Here is a 15361-nt window from a genome sequence, read left to right on the forward strand (position 1 = left end):
ATTCAGTATGATGTGCCATAGCCATATGCTAACATGGATAGCTTAAACCACAACCACCAGTTTGGCATTCACATCTTTTATTCAACAGGTATGGATAACATTCACTGGGTGGATGACTTTAAGCTAGTGATGAAACGTGTCATGCCTTATACTGGAAAGAGTTTAAGTTGTGACCCTGTATCAGCAAGATTTGACATACCAATGCATAGCTTCTACCCTTATCACATTTTCAGATCCAACAAGCGATATTTGGCTCCATACAAACTCAACCAGTCACTGAACTCAGTCTGTCATGGCAGTTGACTGTCTACCATGATGCAGTATCTTCTCAAGGTTTCTGCCTCTTAAAGGAAGTTTTTCCTCGTCAATGTCACCAAGTTCTTGCTCATGGTGGGAACTGTTGAGTCTCTGTAAGTAATACTGTAAAGAGTACAGTCTAGATCTGTTCTGTATGGAAAGTGTCATGAGATTACTTCTGTTGAAGTCTGTTGCATGATTTGGCACTATATAAATAAAATTAAACTGAAAGCTGACTAGATTAAATAACCTGCCACTTGAACAGTATAAAGCATTAAGGCAGATGAATAACCATAATAAACTCTATGGCACACACATCACTGCGGTGCTGAGCTGTACTTGTTGATGTTCTTCTCTGGAGAGTTGCAACAATCACAGTGAGTTTGTCGTTGTACTGTCTGTTAGCCATGAGCACATGGAGTCCTCCACAATCTGCTCTTAGCTCAGCTTCCCTGCTTGATCATTCACAAAGCTTAATTTAAACAGCCCAACATTGTGTGAGGTTAGACAGTGAATGAATCTTAATTGTAAAGCAGCAAGCTATCAGTTATAGGAAAGGCCTATATTTGACAAGACGGGCAAAACAGTCCAACAGTTCTATATTGTGTATTTACTGGTTTATTCTGGAGGTTCTTTTGTCAAAATCTGTGTCAGGTGATCCACAGGAAGTAAAGTTACAGACATATGTAGAATAAAGAAATACAAAATAAAACGAAAAACCCAAAACTATGACAGATGTCAGTTATTCCAGGAGGAAATGTATTGTTGTAGATGAGGGAAAAATTCACAAATAACAAATCAGGCATTTTTCTGTTTAAGTCTCTGACTTTTAAATGAAATTACCCATTTAGACAATTCTGACATGACCAAACTGTGACCCAAACTCTCTTTACACCAGTTTGCTTTAAATATTTGGCCACTGCACATAAAATACCTTGTGGAAGAAGTTACTCTGAATCTTCATGGTGCCAGTCTATGAACTTAATTACCCAGTAGTAATTATGCAATACAACAAACCTCTATTCCTCTATTAATGGAAAAGCTGTTCAAACTACACATTTGAACATTTACTGATCAACAGTTACTGATGATTTGAAGTTTTCTGTAGCTGCAGTTACCTGATTACTTCATAGGAGAGTAAACCTGTTTCATAAGACTGAAATGCCAACTAAAGTTATGGTTTATGATAATAATGCATATTCATTCAGGTGGTGTGCAAACAGGAAATCACGGCCAATTAACTCGATATTCTGTGTAATGGATTGTAATAAATTGCAAGAGGTCAGACCTGCTCTGTGTGCATTGAAGACCTGTCATTGAACGTCACTGTCAGCTTTCTTTCTTTCTTTTGCTTGTTTTCTTCTCTTACCCGCATTTCTGGTTGTCCCATTAGCTGTTATTATTTACATTCCCCTTCTGTTTCTCTCCATCAGGTGATTCAGACCATCCGAGCAGCAGATCTGGACAACTTTGCAAATGGAAAGTTTTCCTTCTATATGCCTCCTGAGCATCCAGCCAATCCCAATTTCACCTTGAAGGATAATGGAGGTAAGACGCGAACGTGCAGACAAATTGTTAAATGAGTACTTAATTATTTTCTCCATGACCCAGTGATGGCACATGCAATCGCTGTCTGCATTATGAGCAGAAATAAACATTTTCTCTGAGTGAAGAAGCACTACATGTATGTACCCTGCTGAAGGCACATGGTGGATGGTGAGTGCATAGACTACAGTATAGGCAGGAGGTCCACATCCTGATTCCTGTGTGGTTAGGGTTAAGAAACAAATGTATTTTGGTTAAGGTTAGAGAAACATTGTGGTTTTAGTTAAATGTTAATAAAGAAGGCTCCCACTTCCCTGTAACTTGAGAAGCCTCATCAGTAAACAGTGCTCATTCACCATGGTCCCAGAAACTCTGAAGACCAAGGAGACTTGTCAGACCATTTGAGAACACAGAACACAGTTCTTTTAATACACCCATGACCTCTGCACGCAATATGCCTTGCGCTCACAGGGTCATCTCACAGTACTATAAATGGTAGTGAATATCTGTTTCCACAATATATCATATCTGGTGCAGCAGCTCCAGTTAATTCAAAGGCTGGAGCATAATTCAGTGAGGCTAGTGAGTTAGAGCAGTCTCAGAGTGTCTGTGGTTTCTACCTGTATAACACATTCTGCTGGCATCATTACCACAGTCCTGTCTCTTTGCTTTCGCAGGAACAGGTACTGTACCAGCCCCCCCTCCCTTCTGAGAGCTGCTTTTATGTCCATGAGAAAACCTGTGGTTCTGTTGCCTTGGTTACCCAGCCGCTGGAGTTTTCTGTTTATTTCCTCTCCTCATTTTGCATTTGATTCTATCTCTCCTTTAGTTTTCAGGTATGTGTCAGGTCGTGTGATGTTCTCCAAGCTTTGGTCCTCTGTCTTTTTATGAGGTCTCACCCATCTCCTCTCTTCACTGTGACTCCCCTGCTCTGTATCCCTTTAAATCTGTCTCACTTTCTTCTTTTCACTTCTCTTTGCTGTCTCCTGCATCTCCCCTGGTGTTATTATTGCATTCTGCAGTTGACTTAAAGTGAAACAGGAATGAAGAGTGTCGACAGCAGTCTCGGTAATGAGACACCATGACAAGAGTCAGACAGAGAGGCTGGACTACAGTCTGTGAGCCAATTGCTGCAGGCAGTTTGCATTGTTGTTGTTTACTTGTGCTTCCATAGAACAAGTAGAGTTTCTTTCATTAGCTTTGTTCTCACTCACCATGCTTAAAAGTTAAACAGAGTTCCTGCTTTCATGGTATTGCTGACGTCATTTGTGATGCTATGAGATAAACCACACATGGGTGGTGTTGTACTAGGTTATAAGTTTTAGGATTACAGTGTGTACTTTGGTTGTTGTGTGTGAATAAGTCCTGTCCTGTTAACCAGTGCTATGGCTCTGATGTACCGGCTTTTGGGGAATCTGGTCTCGTTACGTCCCTTCATGATGAATTGCACAAATCAGTACAGTGTCGGTCAGGCTAGTTAGGAGCAGGGAGAAGTTAGACCTCCACTTTATCAGCCTACCGAGGCACCTGTGTGTCAGCGTTTGTCCTAGATTCACATGTGCATCCCCATGAACCTCTCATCATTCCTGGGAACCTGTTGACAATCCGAGAACCAAGCATCTCTGGAGACTCGACAGCTGCTTAATAACTCCCCCACACAGTAACTGTCCTCTGTTCCTTTGTCTTTTTTTGTCTTTTTTCTTAATAAAATCTCTTTGGGTTTTGTGGATTTTTTCTTTTTTTTTTTTTTGTTTGCTTTTTGTGACTGAACTGAACTGTGGTTGGAAATAACTTCCATGTTTTTAGTTTTGTTGTTGGGAAATTCGTATAAAATTTGTGTTTTTGTACCTTTTTATTTGAACTGAATCTTCAAATGTAGGGACTGTGTGTAAAACACTCATTGGATATCTCAACAACAATCCAACCACAAAAAGCCAACAGCGTTGTCACACTAAAAAGGTGTTTGGTGACAGCCTAACAGATCTTTTTTCTTTAATTCCTGTTAGAGATGGGAATTGATAAGATTTTTACGAGGTTGCTGCTGCTAGGTTGAGATTCATCTCCAGTCCGAAGTGTGTCAAAAACACGACATTCATTTCAAAATATTACATGTTGTGTGCGCTAATGTTTCTGCATTTTCATCGTGTTCCCTCCCGTCCCGACGCTGTTGTCTCCACTTTGCAATGATTGCAAGTCGCCCTGTTGCCACCTTTTTTGGTGAAATTTAGTGGGTGCCATTGTTTACTACTGACTGCACTGCACGTGCGAAACTATATGAAGGTAGTTTGGCTCGCTTGTGACAAAAAGTAAAACCTGCTGTACAGTATTTTCAACTCAAATTTAATATATATTATAATGGGCTGTACTTACTTAGCACCTTTTCTGTCCTCTGACCACTCAAAGTGCTTTTACACTGCATATCTCATTCACCCATTCACACACATTTACATACCGATGCCACAGACTTCTGGTTCAGTATCTTGCCCAAGGACCTGCAGACTGGGTTACTGCATGTTGGTAGGTTAGTACCTCCACCCAAATCTGAATTCAAGTAAACAAATCATTTGTTTCCAAGCTGTTACACTAACTCGTGATGGGTAGGGCACTCCTACACACTCCTGTAGAGATCACAAGTATCAACCAACCACTAACAGTAGCTCCTCGCAAAAAAAAAAAAAAAATCATAAAGTTGCCATCCACCAGGAAGGAGGAAGAGAAGTAGGTGGACCTTCCATCTGCACAACACTCCAAAACTTACTGCGAAGGAGATCAGTAGGTTCCAGAGGATGAAAATGTCATTCACCAGACTTAAACCCAATTTACCATTTGTGGAAATAACTGAATATTCACGAGCCGGGCGCCCTGAATCTTTCAGGTTTCAATGACTATCAGTGTAGAAAAATGGGCCAAAATGCCACCAGAACACTGTGTATTAGTTTCAGGAGTCTTCCTGGTGGTAACAGCTTTCTCCTCAGTCACCTCAGTCAAGGCATTTACCACCTTTGAGCAGTATCTGGCAGCATTTGACATCAGAATTTTAAATTATTGTTGCTGACATCTGTTGAAGCTTTACAGTTGGATATTATATTGAATAGTTATCAAATTCTTATAAATCAAATTCTTAAAATCAAATAGTTCCTGCTAATGTGCAGTATGGATTATGTTCATGTTCGAGAGCTTTGTGGATATGTGGGCCACTTTCTGCTGTTTGTCAGTCCCTGCATTATCTTAGGTTACCTCCTGAAACTGCCTCCCTCCTTTCACTTTGTTTTTCATTTGCCTCACACTCACTATTCTCTTCATGCTCTCATTGCTTCCTCTGTCATTTTTCCTGTCTTTTGCCTCCATCCATCTCTCACTCTTCCTCCCCTTCTCTGCCAAGCTGCCAGATACACCTCCTCTCATCCTTTTTCCACCTCTTTAACTTCCAACTCCCATCTCCTCTTTCGTTCAGTTGTTTCCTCTCATTACGCTCATTCTCGGTGTATCACCTCTTTCTCTTCCTCTCCACTCCTCACCTACTCCCTCCTCCATCTCAGTCAGAGGAGAATCAATAGTGCTGTTGACAGCAGACCTCTCCTCTACTGCCTAGCAATTATTTGTTGTTCACTAATTCACTTTCTGTCCTTTAACCTTCTCGCCATGCAGTGTCAACACTTTTCCCCTTCACATCTCTTGTTGCAGCCATACAACAACCCACCAACAGCTTTCATGATAAGCTATGTGCATATCTCAAAGGCCTGATCATATATTATGAAAGACATAACATGAGAGTGCACTTTGACATTATGAAGCTTTATGAACATGCAGTGAGCGCCACATGGGATCAGTCAGGAGATGATCAGTAATAACATCACTGAAAATACCTGAAATGTGTTCAAGTTAATACAGTAAAACAGTTACAATAATTTTGATGACATTGAGAGAATTGTTATTTCAGATTCAGAGTCAGGGGAAAAAAATAAATAAATAAATATCAATTCAATGATGTCATCAATAATCAGAACTGGAAATATATAACCATCTACAGTACAAAGCTCAGGAATTTATTGTCTATGTTTTAATACACTGGGAATGACTGACAGGTGCTCCTGGGTGCCACAGTGAAATATAGTAGAAACACTTTGGGGCACTCTGGGGTCTAGAGGGTTAAAGGATTGAGGTGTACAGAATAGCAACGATTCAATTTCAATTCAATTCAGTTCAATTCAATTTTATTTATATAGTGCCATATCATAACAAAAATTATCTCATGACACTTCTCATACAGAGCAGGTCTAGACTGTACTCTCCACAGTACTATCTACAGAGACCCAACACTTCCACCATGAGCAAGCACTTGGTGACAGTGGCGAGAAAAACTTCCTTTTAACAGGCAGAAACCGGTTGAGTTAAAGATAGAGAGGGGTGGATGGAGGGGGGTAACAGAGAAGTGCCTAAGAGAAAATCTTTCCCCAGAAACATTATTAGTACTACAACTCTTCCCATCACCAGGCTCTCTCAAAGCCATGGCCAGAAAAATCTCAATGACTATTTTAAATATAAAATCAAACAAAATCTGATGGAAGATGTTTTAGTAGAGGAAGCCTGACTATAATTTAGTGCCTTAATTGTTTTCTCAGATTTTGCTGGATCACTTCTACAATCAGATCAACAAAATAAGTTGACTTCTGCCAATCCACAGTGGAATCCAGCAGACAATACTATTGATTTGAGCCGGGCTGTTCTAGCTGCTGAGGAGCAGAGGCAGTCATGTCCCTGACGTCCAAAGGACTGGCCGCTACATGATGAGTTATAGAGTCCCCGATGACAAGTTTAGTAGGAGGCCATGCTCCAGTTAAGGCATGGACACATAGCAAAGGAGCACAGAGATCAGGACATGAGGGGACGATGTCTGTCTATCTAAGTGGGACAGGCGTCAGCAGAGGATTTCAGGTACAAAAGAGATGGTCCCTCCAGTGAGTCCAAAACTTGGAATTTATTCTTCAACTAAAAGGAATCCGACAGAGATAAATGAGTACCCCAGTGATGTTTGTCCATTGCTCTGAGGTAGCAAGTAGTCATTTTGTTCGGTTCATGCTGTATGTTACTAACAGGCTCATTACCGTACTAGGTGCTTGGATAATTCATTGGAGCAGGTTACAAGATTGCATTTATTTATATCCAATTGTGCCACATCAAAAATTTGCTCCCCTTCTGTTCATTTTCTTTCTTTCTTTATCACTTTTTTCCCTCTTTCTGTCTCCCCCTCTTAACGGCAGAATGCTCCGTGTTTACTGTAGGATACGTCACTACTCTGCACTGCATCTTCTGCCTCTGCTTCAAGTGACACCTCTCTCCCTTTTATCCAGTTACAGGTGGTAACAAAAGGCTTTTTCTGCCTACAATACAATACAATACAAAATTACTCATAAATAAGAAATATAAAAAGGTCAAAAAGTCATGCTGGTGTTTTTTTGTCCTAAAGACTTTTTTAGACCAAATACTTCTCTGGTACTTATTCTAAAGAAACCAATCTAACATTTAAGAAGTCATTAAAACATGAATGTACCATGTAAAGCCCCAACATTTAAAATAACTGAATTACTCCATCTTGTGCTTACCCGTTGACTGAAACCTTAATGATTTATCCAAAAAAATAACTCTCTGAAATGTCAAAATAATGAGTCTTAACACAGCATTAAAATGAACTCTTATATATGCAAACATTCTTCCGTTCCGAACAGTATCAAAATCCAAAGTGTCTTTGAGGGAAAGACTATATATTTGGTGCCTGTATTCCCCTACTCATCTGAACTGACGATCATAAATGAATACATAAACCCATTCTAATTAGAAATCACAAAAATAAGTTATATTAATATGTGTCAATAATATCAATAAGTTGTATTTCTCAAATGCTTAAGCAAACAACACAAACACAGAAGATCTAGGGGGTTCCTTGATTTGTGCTTTTAAAAGTACAAGATGAATATTATATTAGCTATTCATGTACTGTCTTCAGAGTATCCTCACTGCTGAATCCACAAAACACAGAAAAGTTCTTTTTATTGGATTCTTTTGGACACTGTAAAGTTTTAAATCAAAGCACATCAGTCAAAATTCAACAGAGGTGAGATGCAGTTACTTCAAGAACAGGACTGACTGATCAGGAGTAACTGATGCAACACTGTCATTTCATTGCAGGAGTTGTAGAATGATATATAAATGGACTGTACTTATAAAGCACTTTTCTAGTCTCCTGATGACTAGCGCTTTTACACTACATATCTCATTCACCCATTCACACACATTCATAGACTGATGGCATTGAACCTACAGCCGGGGATGGACGGAGGACCCACTGTACCTCCTGAGCCACAGCTACTCCATAAATGACCATTGTATCTTGGTTGTGCTAAAACATTTTGAGCTAAATTTTCAAGTGGACAACTTGCTGGGTTACTACAGTCTGAGGCGATTTACTGATAAACCAACAACAATAGTAAGACTATGGAACACAACTCTTCATTCCCTTAAAGGTCAACACCGGACAACTTTCCATGATCCACTGATCACGTCGATTAACTGGAACGAGAACCATCCAAGCGAGAACTGTCCAAACGAGAACTATCCAAATGAGCCAGCCGTGGGTCTGCTTGTTGAACTTGTTTTTTCTGTTGTGGTCCTTGATTGTTTTTGCATTATTGCTTTTACATCGCTCACTACTGTTCAGGGTTGTGCTGCACGACCAAACAAGACCAAGAGTGTAGTGCAGTGTAACTGGGCAGCAGAGGGAGTGAAGCAGATTCATGATATATTTTACTGGATTCAAATATAGTGAAGAACTCTAATTACTGTATAAGTACATGGTTATCTAAAAGTGGGAGGCTTTGTTGTTCAGTCAGGTATTCTGAATGACGATCATGTAGTCTAACTCACTAGTCAGGTGTGTCAGTCTAGCGAATTGCTTTAAAGCTTACTGTAAATTATGGAACTGTTTTTTGCTTTGTTTGTTTCATGAATCAGCTTCTGTCTGACTCAATTTACGCTGTAAAATAGTGACACGAAGACATTTGGTTTGTAATGAGTGAGAGCACTGGTCAAGATATATACATGGTAAATCAGAGTGAGGGAGATTGTTTCATAGCGGTTACGTCCAAGCACACACAAACACAGAGAAAGGGCTAATACTAATACTAATACTTTTTTCTTGCAATTTCATTGATACTGATACTTATAATTTCTTATTGGCTATTTTTTTTCAGTCAACATATTATATTATTACACTGCAAATCACATGACAAATACTGGCCATTTAGACCAAATGTATTATGTGCAATACATAATAAAACAAAAAGATAACAGAAATATGAATGAAATAGATGAAATATGAACAAAAACATGCACATTCTGAAAATTCAAATCCCAGGTAACAATTAGTCAGATGTAACATGGTTGTTTACTAAAAAAACATAACAATGTTATGGTTTGAAAACCTGTATGTTGAAGTAAACATGTATGCTTTGTAAAGCACGTTTAATATGTAATGTAAGAGTTAGTAGAAATTTACATTTTTTACACTGTGCTTTTAGTGGACTCTAGTGGAGGAGATGTGTCTTGACACTTTACTCAAGTTTTAGATTGGTGTTAAGGAAAAGTATCATAATAACATTTCAAGCTTTAAGCTGATACCATACCCAGCTACCATACCAAACGCTTCTGTTTGTTCCCGGCTCCAGCATTCATGCTGGCTGACGGCTGTATTGCCTGAGTTGCACGTTTGATGCTCACGTAGTTTCCTTGTCACGTGACACAGGCCAGCTCAATACACTGCCAGGTATGGGGGTGTGTTACGACCAGATATCGGGGTATGAACGAAGTAACAATAAAACCAGATTTTAAGGTTAATAAAAAAAAAAGGTATTTCATTAAATGAAAGTTTAAATCATTTTAACAAAAGTAGGTGAGGCAAAAGGGAACTAAGGGCGAGCGAGTGCTGTTTAAAAGAACAAACAAATATAACAAAAAGAGAACTATAACCTTAGCCTATACTATTCTAAGGTGAAAACCAAAACGAGAAACAAAAATCTCACTAGCTAAGTCTAACACTAAATAACAAAATACACATCAAACCAGCACCCCTGAACTAATGCGTCTAACAGAAATATACTCTCGTGTAATCAGTGCAACTATAATTAAACTAAACCCTGCCCAGTCCCAGTAATTCAAAACACCAACCTCCACAGTTTTCAAATGCAAACAAAACGAGTATCATCGGATGAGGCGAGTTCACAGTACTGCCGGCGGCTGCTGTTTAAATGCCCAGGCTGGGGCAATTGGGCCCAGTGGATTGGCCGGCCGGGAGAGGATGCAGGGGATGTCGCAGCCAATCCCAATCCCCTCGGCTTCCGGGATCGGCGCCATCAGGACCACACCTTCTCAGCAGTTATCCAACCCCTTACCAGCAACCGCAGACCTGAATTTACATAAGAGAAACAGTACACGCAAGAGACCTCACAGGGCGAAACGGCGGTGGCCGTAACAGGGTGACGGCATCTTAGGTCTGGTAGAGTCCATCTCTGTCAAACTACTGTACTTGCTTGCTTTCATCATAGTGCGCTGTGTTTGCCGCAAATTTGTTTCATACCTGGCAACCCCAGATATCGAACACAGGCCAGGCGGTAAATTTGAAAATAAGAACATTTTGGCTGTTCGGTTTTTGTCAACAAGCACGTATTTCAGCTTAGCATGTTTCCTTAAGCACTGATAATATAGCCTATTCAATTTATGATTTAATACAGTAAATGTCTTACATATTGTACCTTTAACATTCACAGCAGTTAATCTTGGGAAATGAATTATTTAATACTCAGGTTTTTACCAGCTCAAGGCATCACTGGATGCTGTGACAGCAGTGGAGGTAATGAAACAGACTGATTGTATTTTACTGCAGTCAAGGAGAATAATGATCATTATCCAGTGTGCAACAAAAAAGACAGTATGATACATTCATGAAACAACTGTTGAACAAGCAGAACACAAATGTGCAGAATTGTAACATCATCAGCCACTCTGCAAGCGCTAACAGCTACTGTTCAAATGTGTTTTGCTCTTTGAGCAATTGACTGATTTAAATGATCTGCACTTTAGTTTGTTTTTTTCCTCCGACCTCCTGTGGTTTAATAAAATTTTGACAAAATGAAGGAAATAAACAAGGGCTGAGTAAAAAAATAATACAGAATGAAACTGTAACCTCCCTGCAGGTGAGGAGACTGATGTTGCGTGTATACTTTATGTGTTTACATTTGTGTGCATGTGCACGCCCAGAGGCCCCATGCATGTCAACAGGAAATCTACTATGTAAATGAAGATGTCCTTCTGTGCAGAGTCCTGTGGGCATACCCTGAATACATTACGAAAACCACACACTTAAATATACACATATAGAAATATGTGTATACACATAGAACTGTCTGCTGGCTGACATGCTTCATCATGGCTCCCCAGGGCCGTTTGGACATACAGCGTTTTGTAAAGATTCACTCTTCATACATATTCAAAAGCTCTGTCAGTTTGGCTTTTATTCCTCTTAACTCCTGCCTCCATTTATTTGCCAAATATCATTGTCACGATAACCACAATCAACACTATGGAACAGGAGCATAGATGCACCGAGGATACCACTGAGGTCATTTAGGGAATTTATTATGACGTGAAGAAGACTTTATATTCGACTATTACATACATATTACATACTTTAATTTGTAGTGTCCTTTTTCATTTCTTTCAGCTTTGACTGCCCTTTTAAAATGCCCTTAGTTGTATTATTATTGATTTTAATCTGATTTGAAGGCTAATATGAGCATCAGATATTTTTTAGCTATCCCAACAAAAAGACAATTTTGTAGGTTTGGATCTCCAGGCTTTGCTATATGTAAGAAGATGAGCGACTCCTCGCCTCTCTGGTCACAGGGGCCTCCCACATCCTTGACAAAAACACCTCTTTGGATTGGTCCCTCTGTCATTGCAGAGCCAGAGCCACTGATTTACTCATTTATATTACAATAGTAACAGACTACGTCTATGCATAGCTTTGGCTTTACATGCTGCTTCCTGTCAGACAGGAAGTCAGTGATCCACCTGCAGGTGGAGTCAGGCAAACACAGCTGGGAGAGCTTCTCCTGAAGCAGAGCCGGCATGATGGTGTTGAAGGCAGAGCTGAAATCCACAAACAGGATCCTGGCGTAGGTTCCTGCTGGGTCCAGGTGCTGGAGGATGTACCTGTTGGCTCTGTAGGCTAACTGCAGGGGGTGGTCTCCACCTCCAGGAGGGGGTCTGTGATGTCTTTGAGATGTGAAGGCACAAGGCACTCAAAGGGATTCATAACCACAGAGGTCAGGGTGACAGGTCTGAAGTCTGAAGTCCTGTGGTCCTTACATGTAATGCTGACTCATTGTGTGACTAATAACATGGTCTGCTTCATTACGTGTCCTGTCAAGACATACTAACCTGATTTGGCAAATCAAGTGTCTGCTTGGATAAAGGATCTGTTTTACTTTTAAGAGTAAATATTCAGAATGTCTGTATTGTTTCAACATATCGTGTTATCTCGCCCATTGCAAATTATGTTTTTAATGTCACACATAACAATATGTTTTGAATTATGTTGTGTATTGCACTAATACAAATGTGTAGTGGATCTAAAACTTTTGGATCAGTTTACAGGTTCTTCATGTGTTCCTGCTTGCTTGATGCATACGATCATGAAGAATGATGCCTCTTTAGAACAAGTTCAGCCAACCAACATTTTTCACTTGTTGGGTTTTGTTGTCTCCTTCACCTTTCTTAAACCATTCCTTCTTTCCTCTGCCATTCCTTCACCTTATTCCGTTCATCCATCTTACCAAACTCCATCCCACAATTCTCTCCTCGTCTACCTTGTCCTCACTGTTTCCAGACAATACTGCCAGTATAGTATCTCGCCGGCGTGAAGGCTTCAGCCAGGACAGAGACCAGGAACTCTTCAGTCTGGTGCTGGTAGTAGCTGATGGTGGGGAGCCTCCTCTAAGCAGCACTGCTACACTCTCCCTCAGGGTCTGTGTGTGTCAGAGGAACAGGGGCCGTAACAGCAACAACATCTGTCAGGCGCAGGCTTTCCTGTCCTCAGCTGGACTCAGCACTGGAGCTTTTGTTGCCATCCTGCTGTGTATTGTCATATTATTGGGTAAGTACATTGGATCATACAAACACTTGAAATAACATATTGGGGCCATTTCATGAAGCACTGCAAAACTTGTTAATTCGTTCCCAGACCAGGCTTGGTGCTAAATTCAATAAATCCAGCAAGGTCCTGGCTGTTTCAATGACACAGTGTTGCCAAAAGCAGACATCATGATGCCATGATGATGACACATCCCTCAGAAAGAATCCTGTCTTTAGGATGTATCACCAAAGAACTTAACTGGTCTTCTGAAACTGGGGTGGAATTCCCATCATCCACTTCTTGTACCAATTGGCTGAGAGTGCACCCAAATATGGTGCATCTTCATCTCACTTCACATGTTAAAGTACTTTCAATCCCCTGTGTGTAGAAGTTTCATTTATAGAATAGTTAAAAGTGGTGCCACCTATGTCTTTCAGCCCATGAAGTTTAAAAATTTCAAATTAAACATCTGTATCATCACAGCACATCCAGTTTGGCTCTTTGGTCATTTAAATACTGAATTTGTTCTTCTTTCAGTCAATTATTTGTTCTGTTTTGAGGTAATTTGTTGTCTATTTTGGATGTAGTTTTCTGACATTCTCTCTGTATGTACTTCTCTTCCTTTAATCCTTTCTTTCTTCCCTTTTCTCTCTCCTGTTCATTTTCCCTCCAGCCATAGTGATGCTGTTCACCCAGCTACGAAATAAGAAAGCAAGCAAAGAGCCCTTGATCCTCTCTGAAGAGGACATCAGAGAAAACGTTGTGACCTATGATGATGAAGGAGGTGGGGAGGAGGACACAGAAGCCTTTGACATCGCTGCGCTTAGAAATCCCAAAGCCTCAGAGCCTCGCAGGAAGTTCCACACCTACCTTAGCTGTGGACCAAGCCCATACGGAGAGGAGGACGAGGCTGAGGATGATGAGGAGGGGATTGTGGTTATTAGGAGAAGGAAAGCACAGGAGGTGGATTATGGGAACTACACCCCAGAGTCAGAACCTACCTGGTTTGTCATTGACTGCATTCCTCGAGAGATCAGCCAGTCAGCGCCTTCACTGCTGCTGGATAGTCATGACATCATTCAGCAGATCATCCAGCAGAAAGTGGCTGAAGCAGACTCTGACATGCGGGGCCCACCATATGACTCACTTCAAACATATGCCTACGAAGGTCGTGGGTCCTTGGCCGGGTCAGTTAGCTCTTTGGGCCTAACTGCTGCTGCAGTGCCTGAACTAAACTATGCTGACTTGGAAGACTGGGAGCCAGAGAGACAAACAATGGAACAAATAGTTGGAGAACAGCTGGCTACAGACCAAGCTAACCCTGACACCTAAAGACCCTTTTTAACCTTTTGCCACATTTGCTGAAACTGATTGCTTTTTATTTGTGCCATTTGAACCTTGGTGCAAGGATGCAAAATAACAACTGCAAAAAGCTGGCAATTAGGAACGGTGATATCATGTGGAATCAGAGGATAAGAAAAGCCATTTATGTGTAACAAGAAAAGAACACATAGGCTGAAGGGAGATTTGGAAGAAGACATCCGAGCTCAAGTGCTTTTCTCAAATGGACAAAATGCAAACTGACAGAAGACCAGGGTTTTCAAATGACAGGTCAATTTGTATATGATTTTCTCCCTCTGCTCCACTTGTTATGTGTGTTAGTGGAAAAGGTACACCTAGTCCTAGGCCCAAAGGATTCCAGTCTTGATTTTTACTGTTGCTGAAACTCCAGCCATTTACAAACCCAAGCACAGCAACAGAGAGATTAATATCTAATTGGCTTGGTGCAGGATGACCCAGGGTCGAGGTTCAGGTCACCAATCCTTGCTTATAATGGGAACATGGAGTTTTACTGATTTGTCATTCATAAACACAAAAAATTGGCTGTGATCTAAGTGGTATCTATAGAAAATTACCTGATGACCCCACAAGAATGCACACAAGTGTAGAAGTTATGATGGCCAAAAAAAGCTGCAGGCCCACCACCTGAAAACCGATAAATTGTTTATTCATTCTGTAAGGACATGAAACTCTAAATATGTTTGCATGCACATAGGAACCCCACACTTTCCAGGTGTAGATTGGTGAGGGTTAGCAAAATCAAATTCAACTTTAATGATCTCTGAACATAATGAGACTAAACTGCCAAGAATATAAGGTGATCTCTCCTCACCATTTTTAACACTTAACTTGACAAACCATAACCCAAACTATACTTTTCTGCAATCTAATGCTTTGACTCTATTGACATAATTCTCATCCACTATCTTGAAAACTGTGCTGTTTTCCAGCTGTTCCTAACTGGTCTCCATCTTATCACCAACAGATAATTCA

General features: G+C 40.4%; 1 protein-coding gene across 1 annotated transcript in view; it reads left to right on the forward strand.

The window, feature by feature from the left end:
• The window catches only part of LOC104930806 (cadherin-18), a 166599-nt gene extending 151602 nt beyond the window's left edge, over positions 1 to 14997 (forward strand). The window contains exons 10-12 of the mRNA XM_019274264.2: positions 1731 to 1845; positions 12782 to 13048; positions 13701 to 14997. Of these exons, the coding sequence (XP_019129809.2) occupies positions 1731 to 1845; positions 12782 to 13048; positions 13701 to 14359 (1041 nt within the window). The 3' untranslated portion in view covers positions 14360 to 14997. The remainder of the gene's footprint in view (positions 1 to 1730; positions 1846 to 12781; positions 13049 to 13700) is intronic.
• Positions 14998 to 15361: the final 364 nt, after the last annotated feature.

This window comes from Larimichthys crocea, chromosome II (assembly GCF_000972845.2).
Source record: "Larimichthys crocea isolate SSNF chromosome II, L_crocea_2.0, whole genome shotgun sequence".
Classification (NCBI taxonomy): Eukaryota; Metazoa; Chordata; class Actinopteri; family Sciaenidae; genus Larimichthys; species Larimichthys crocea.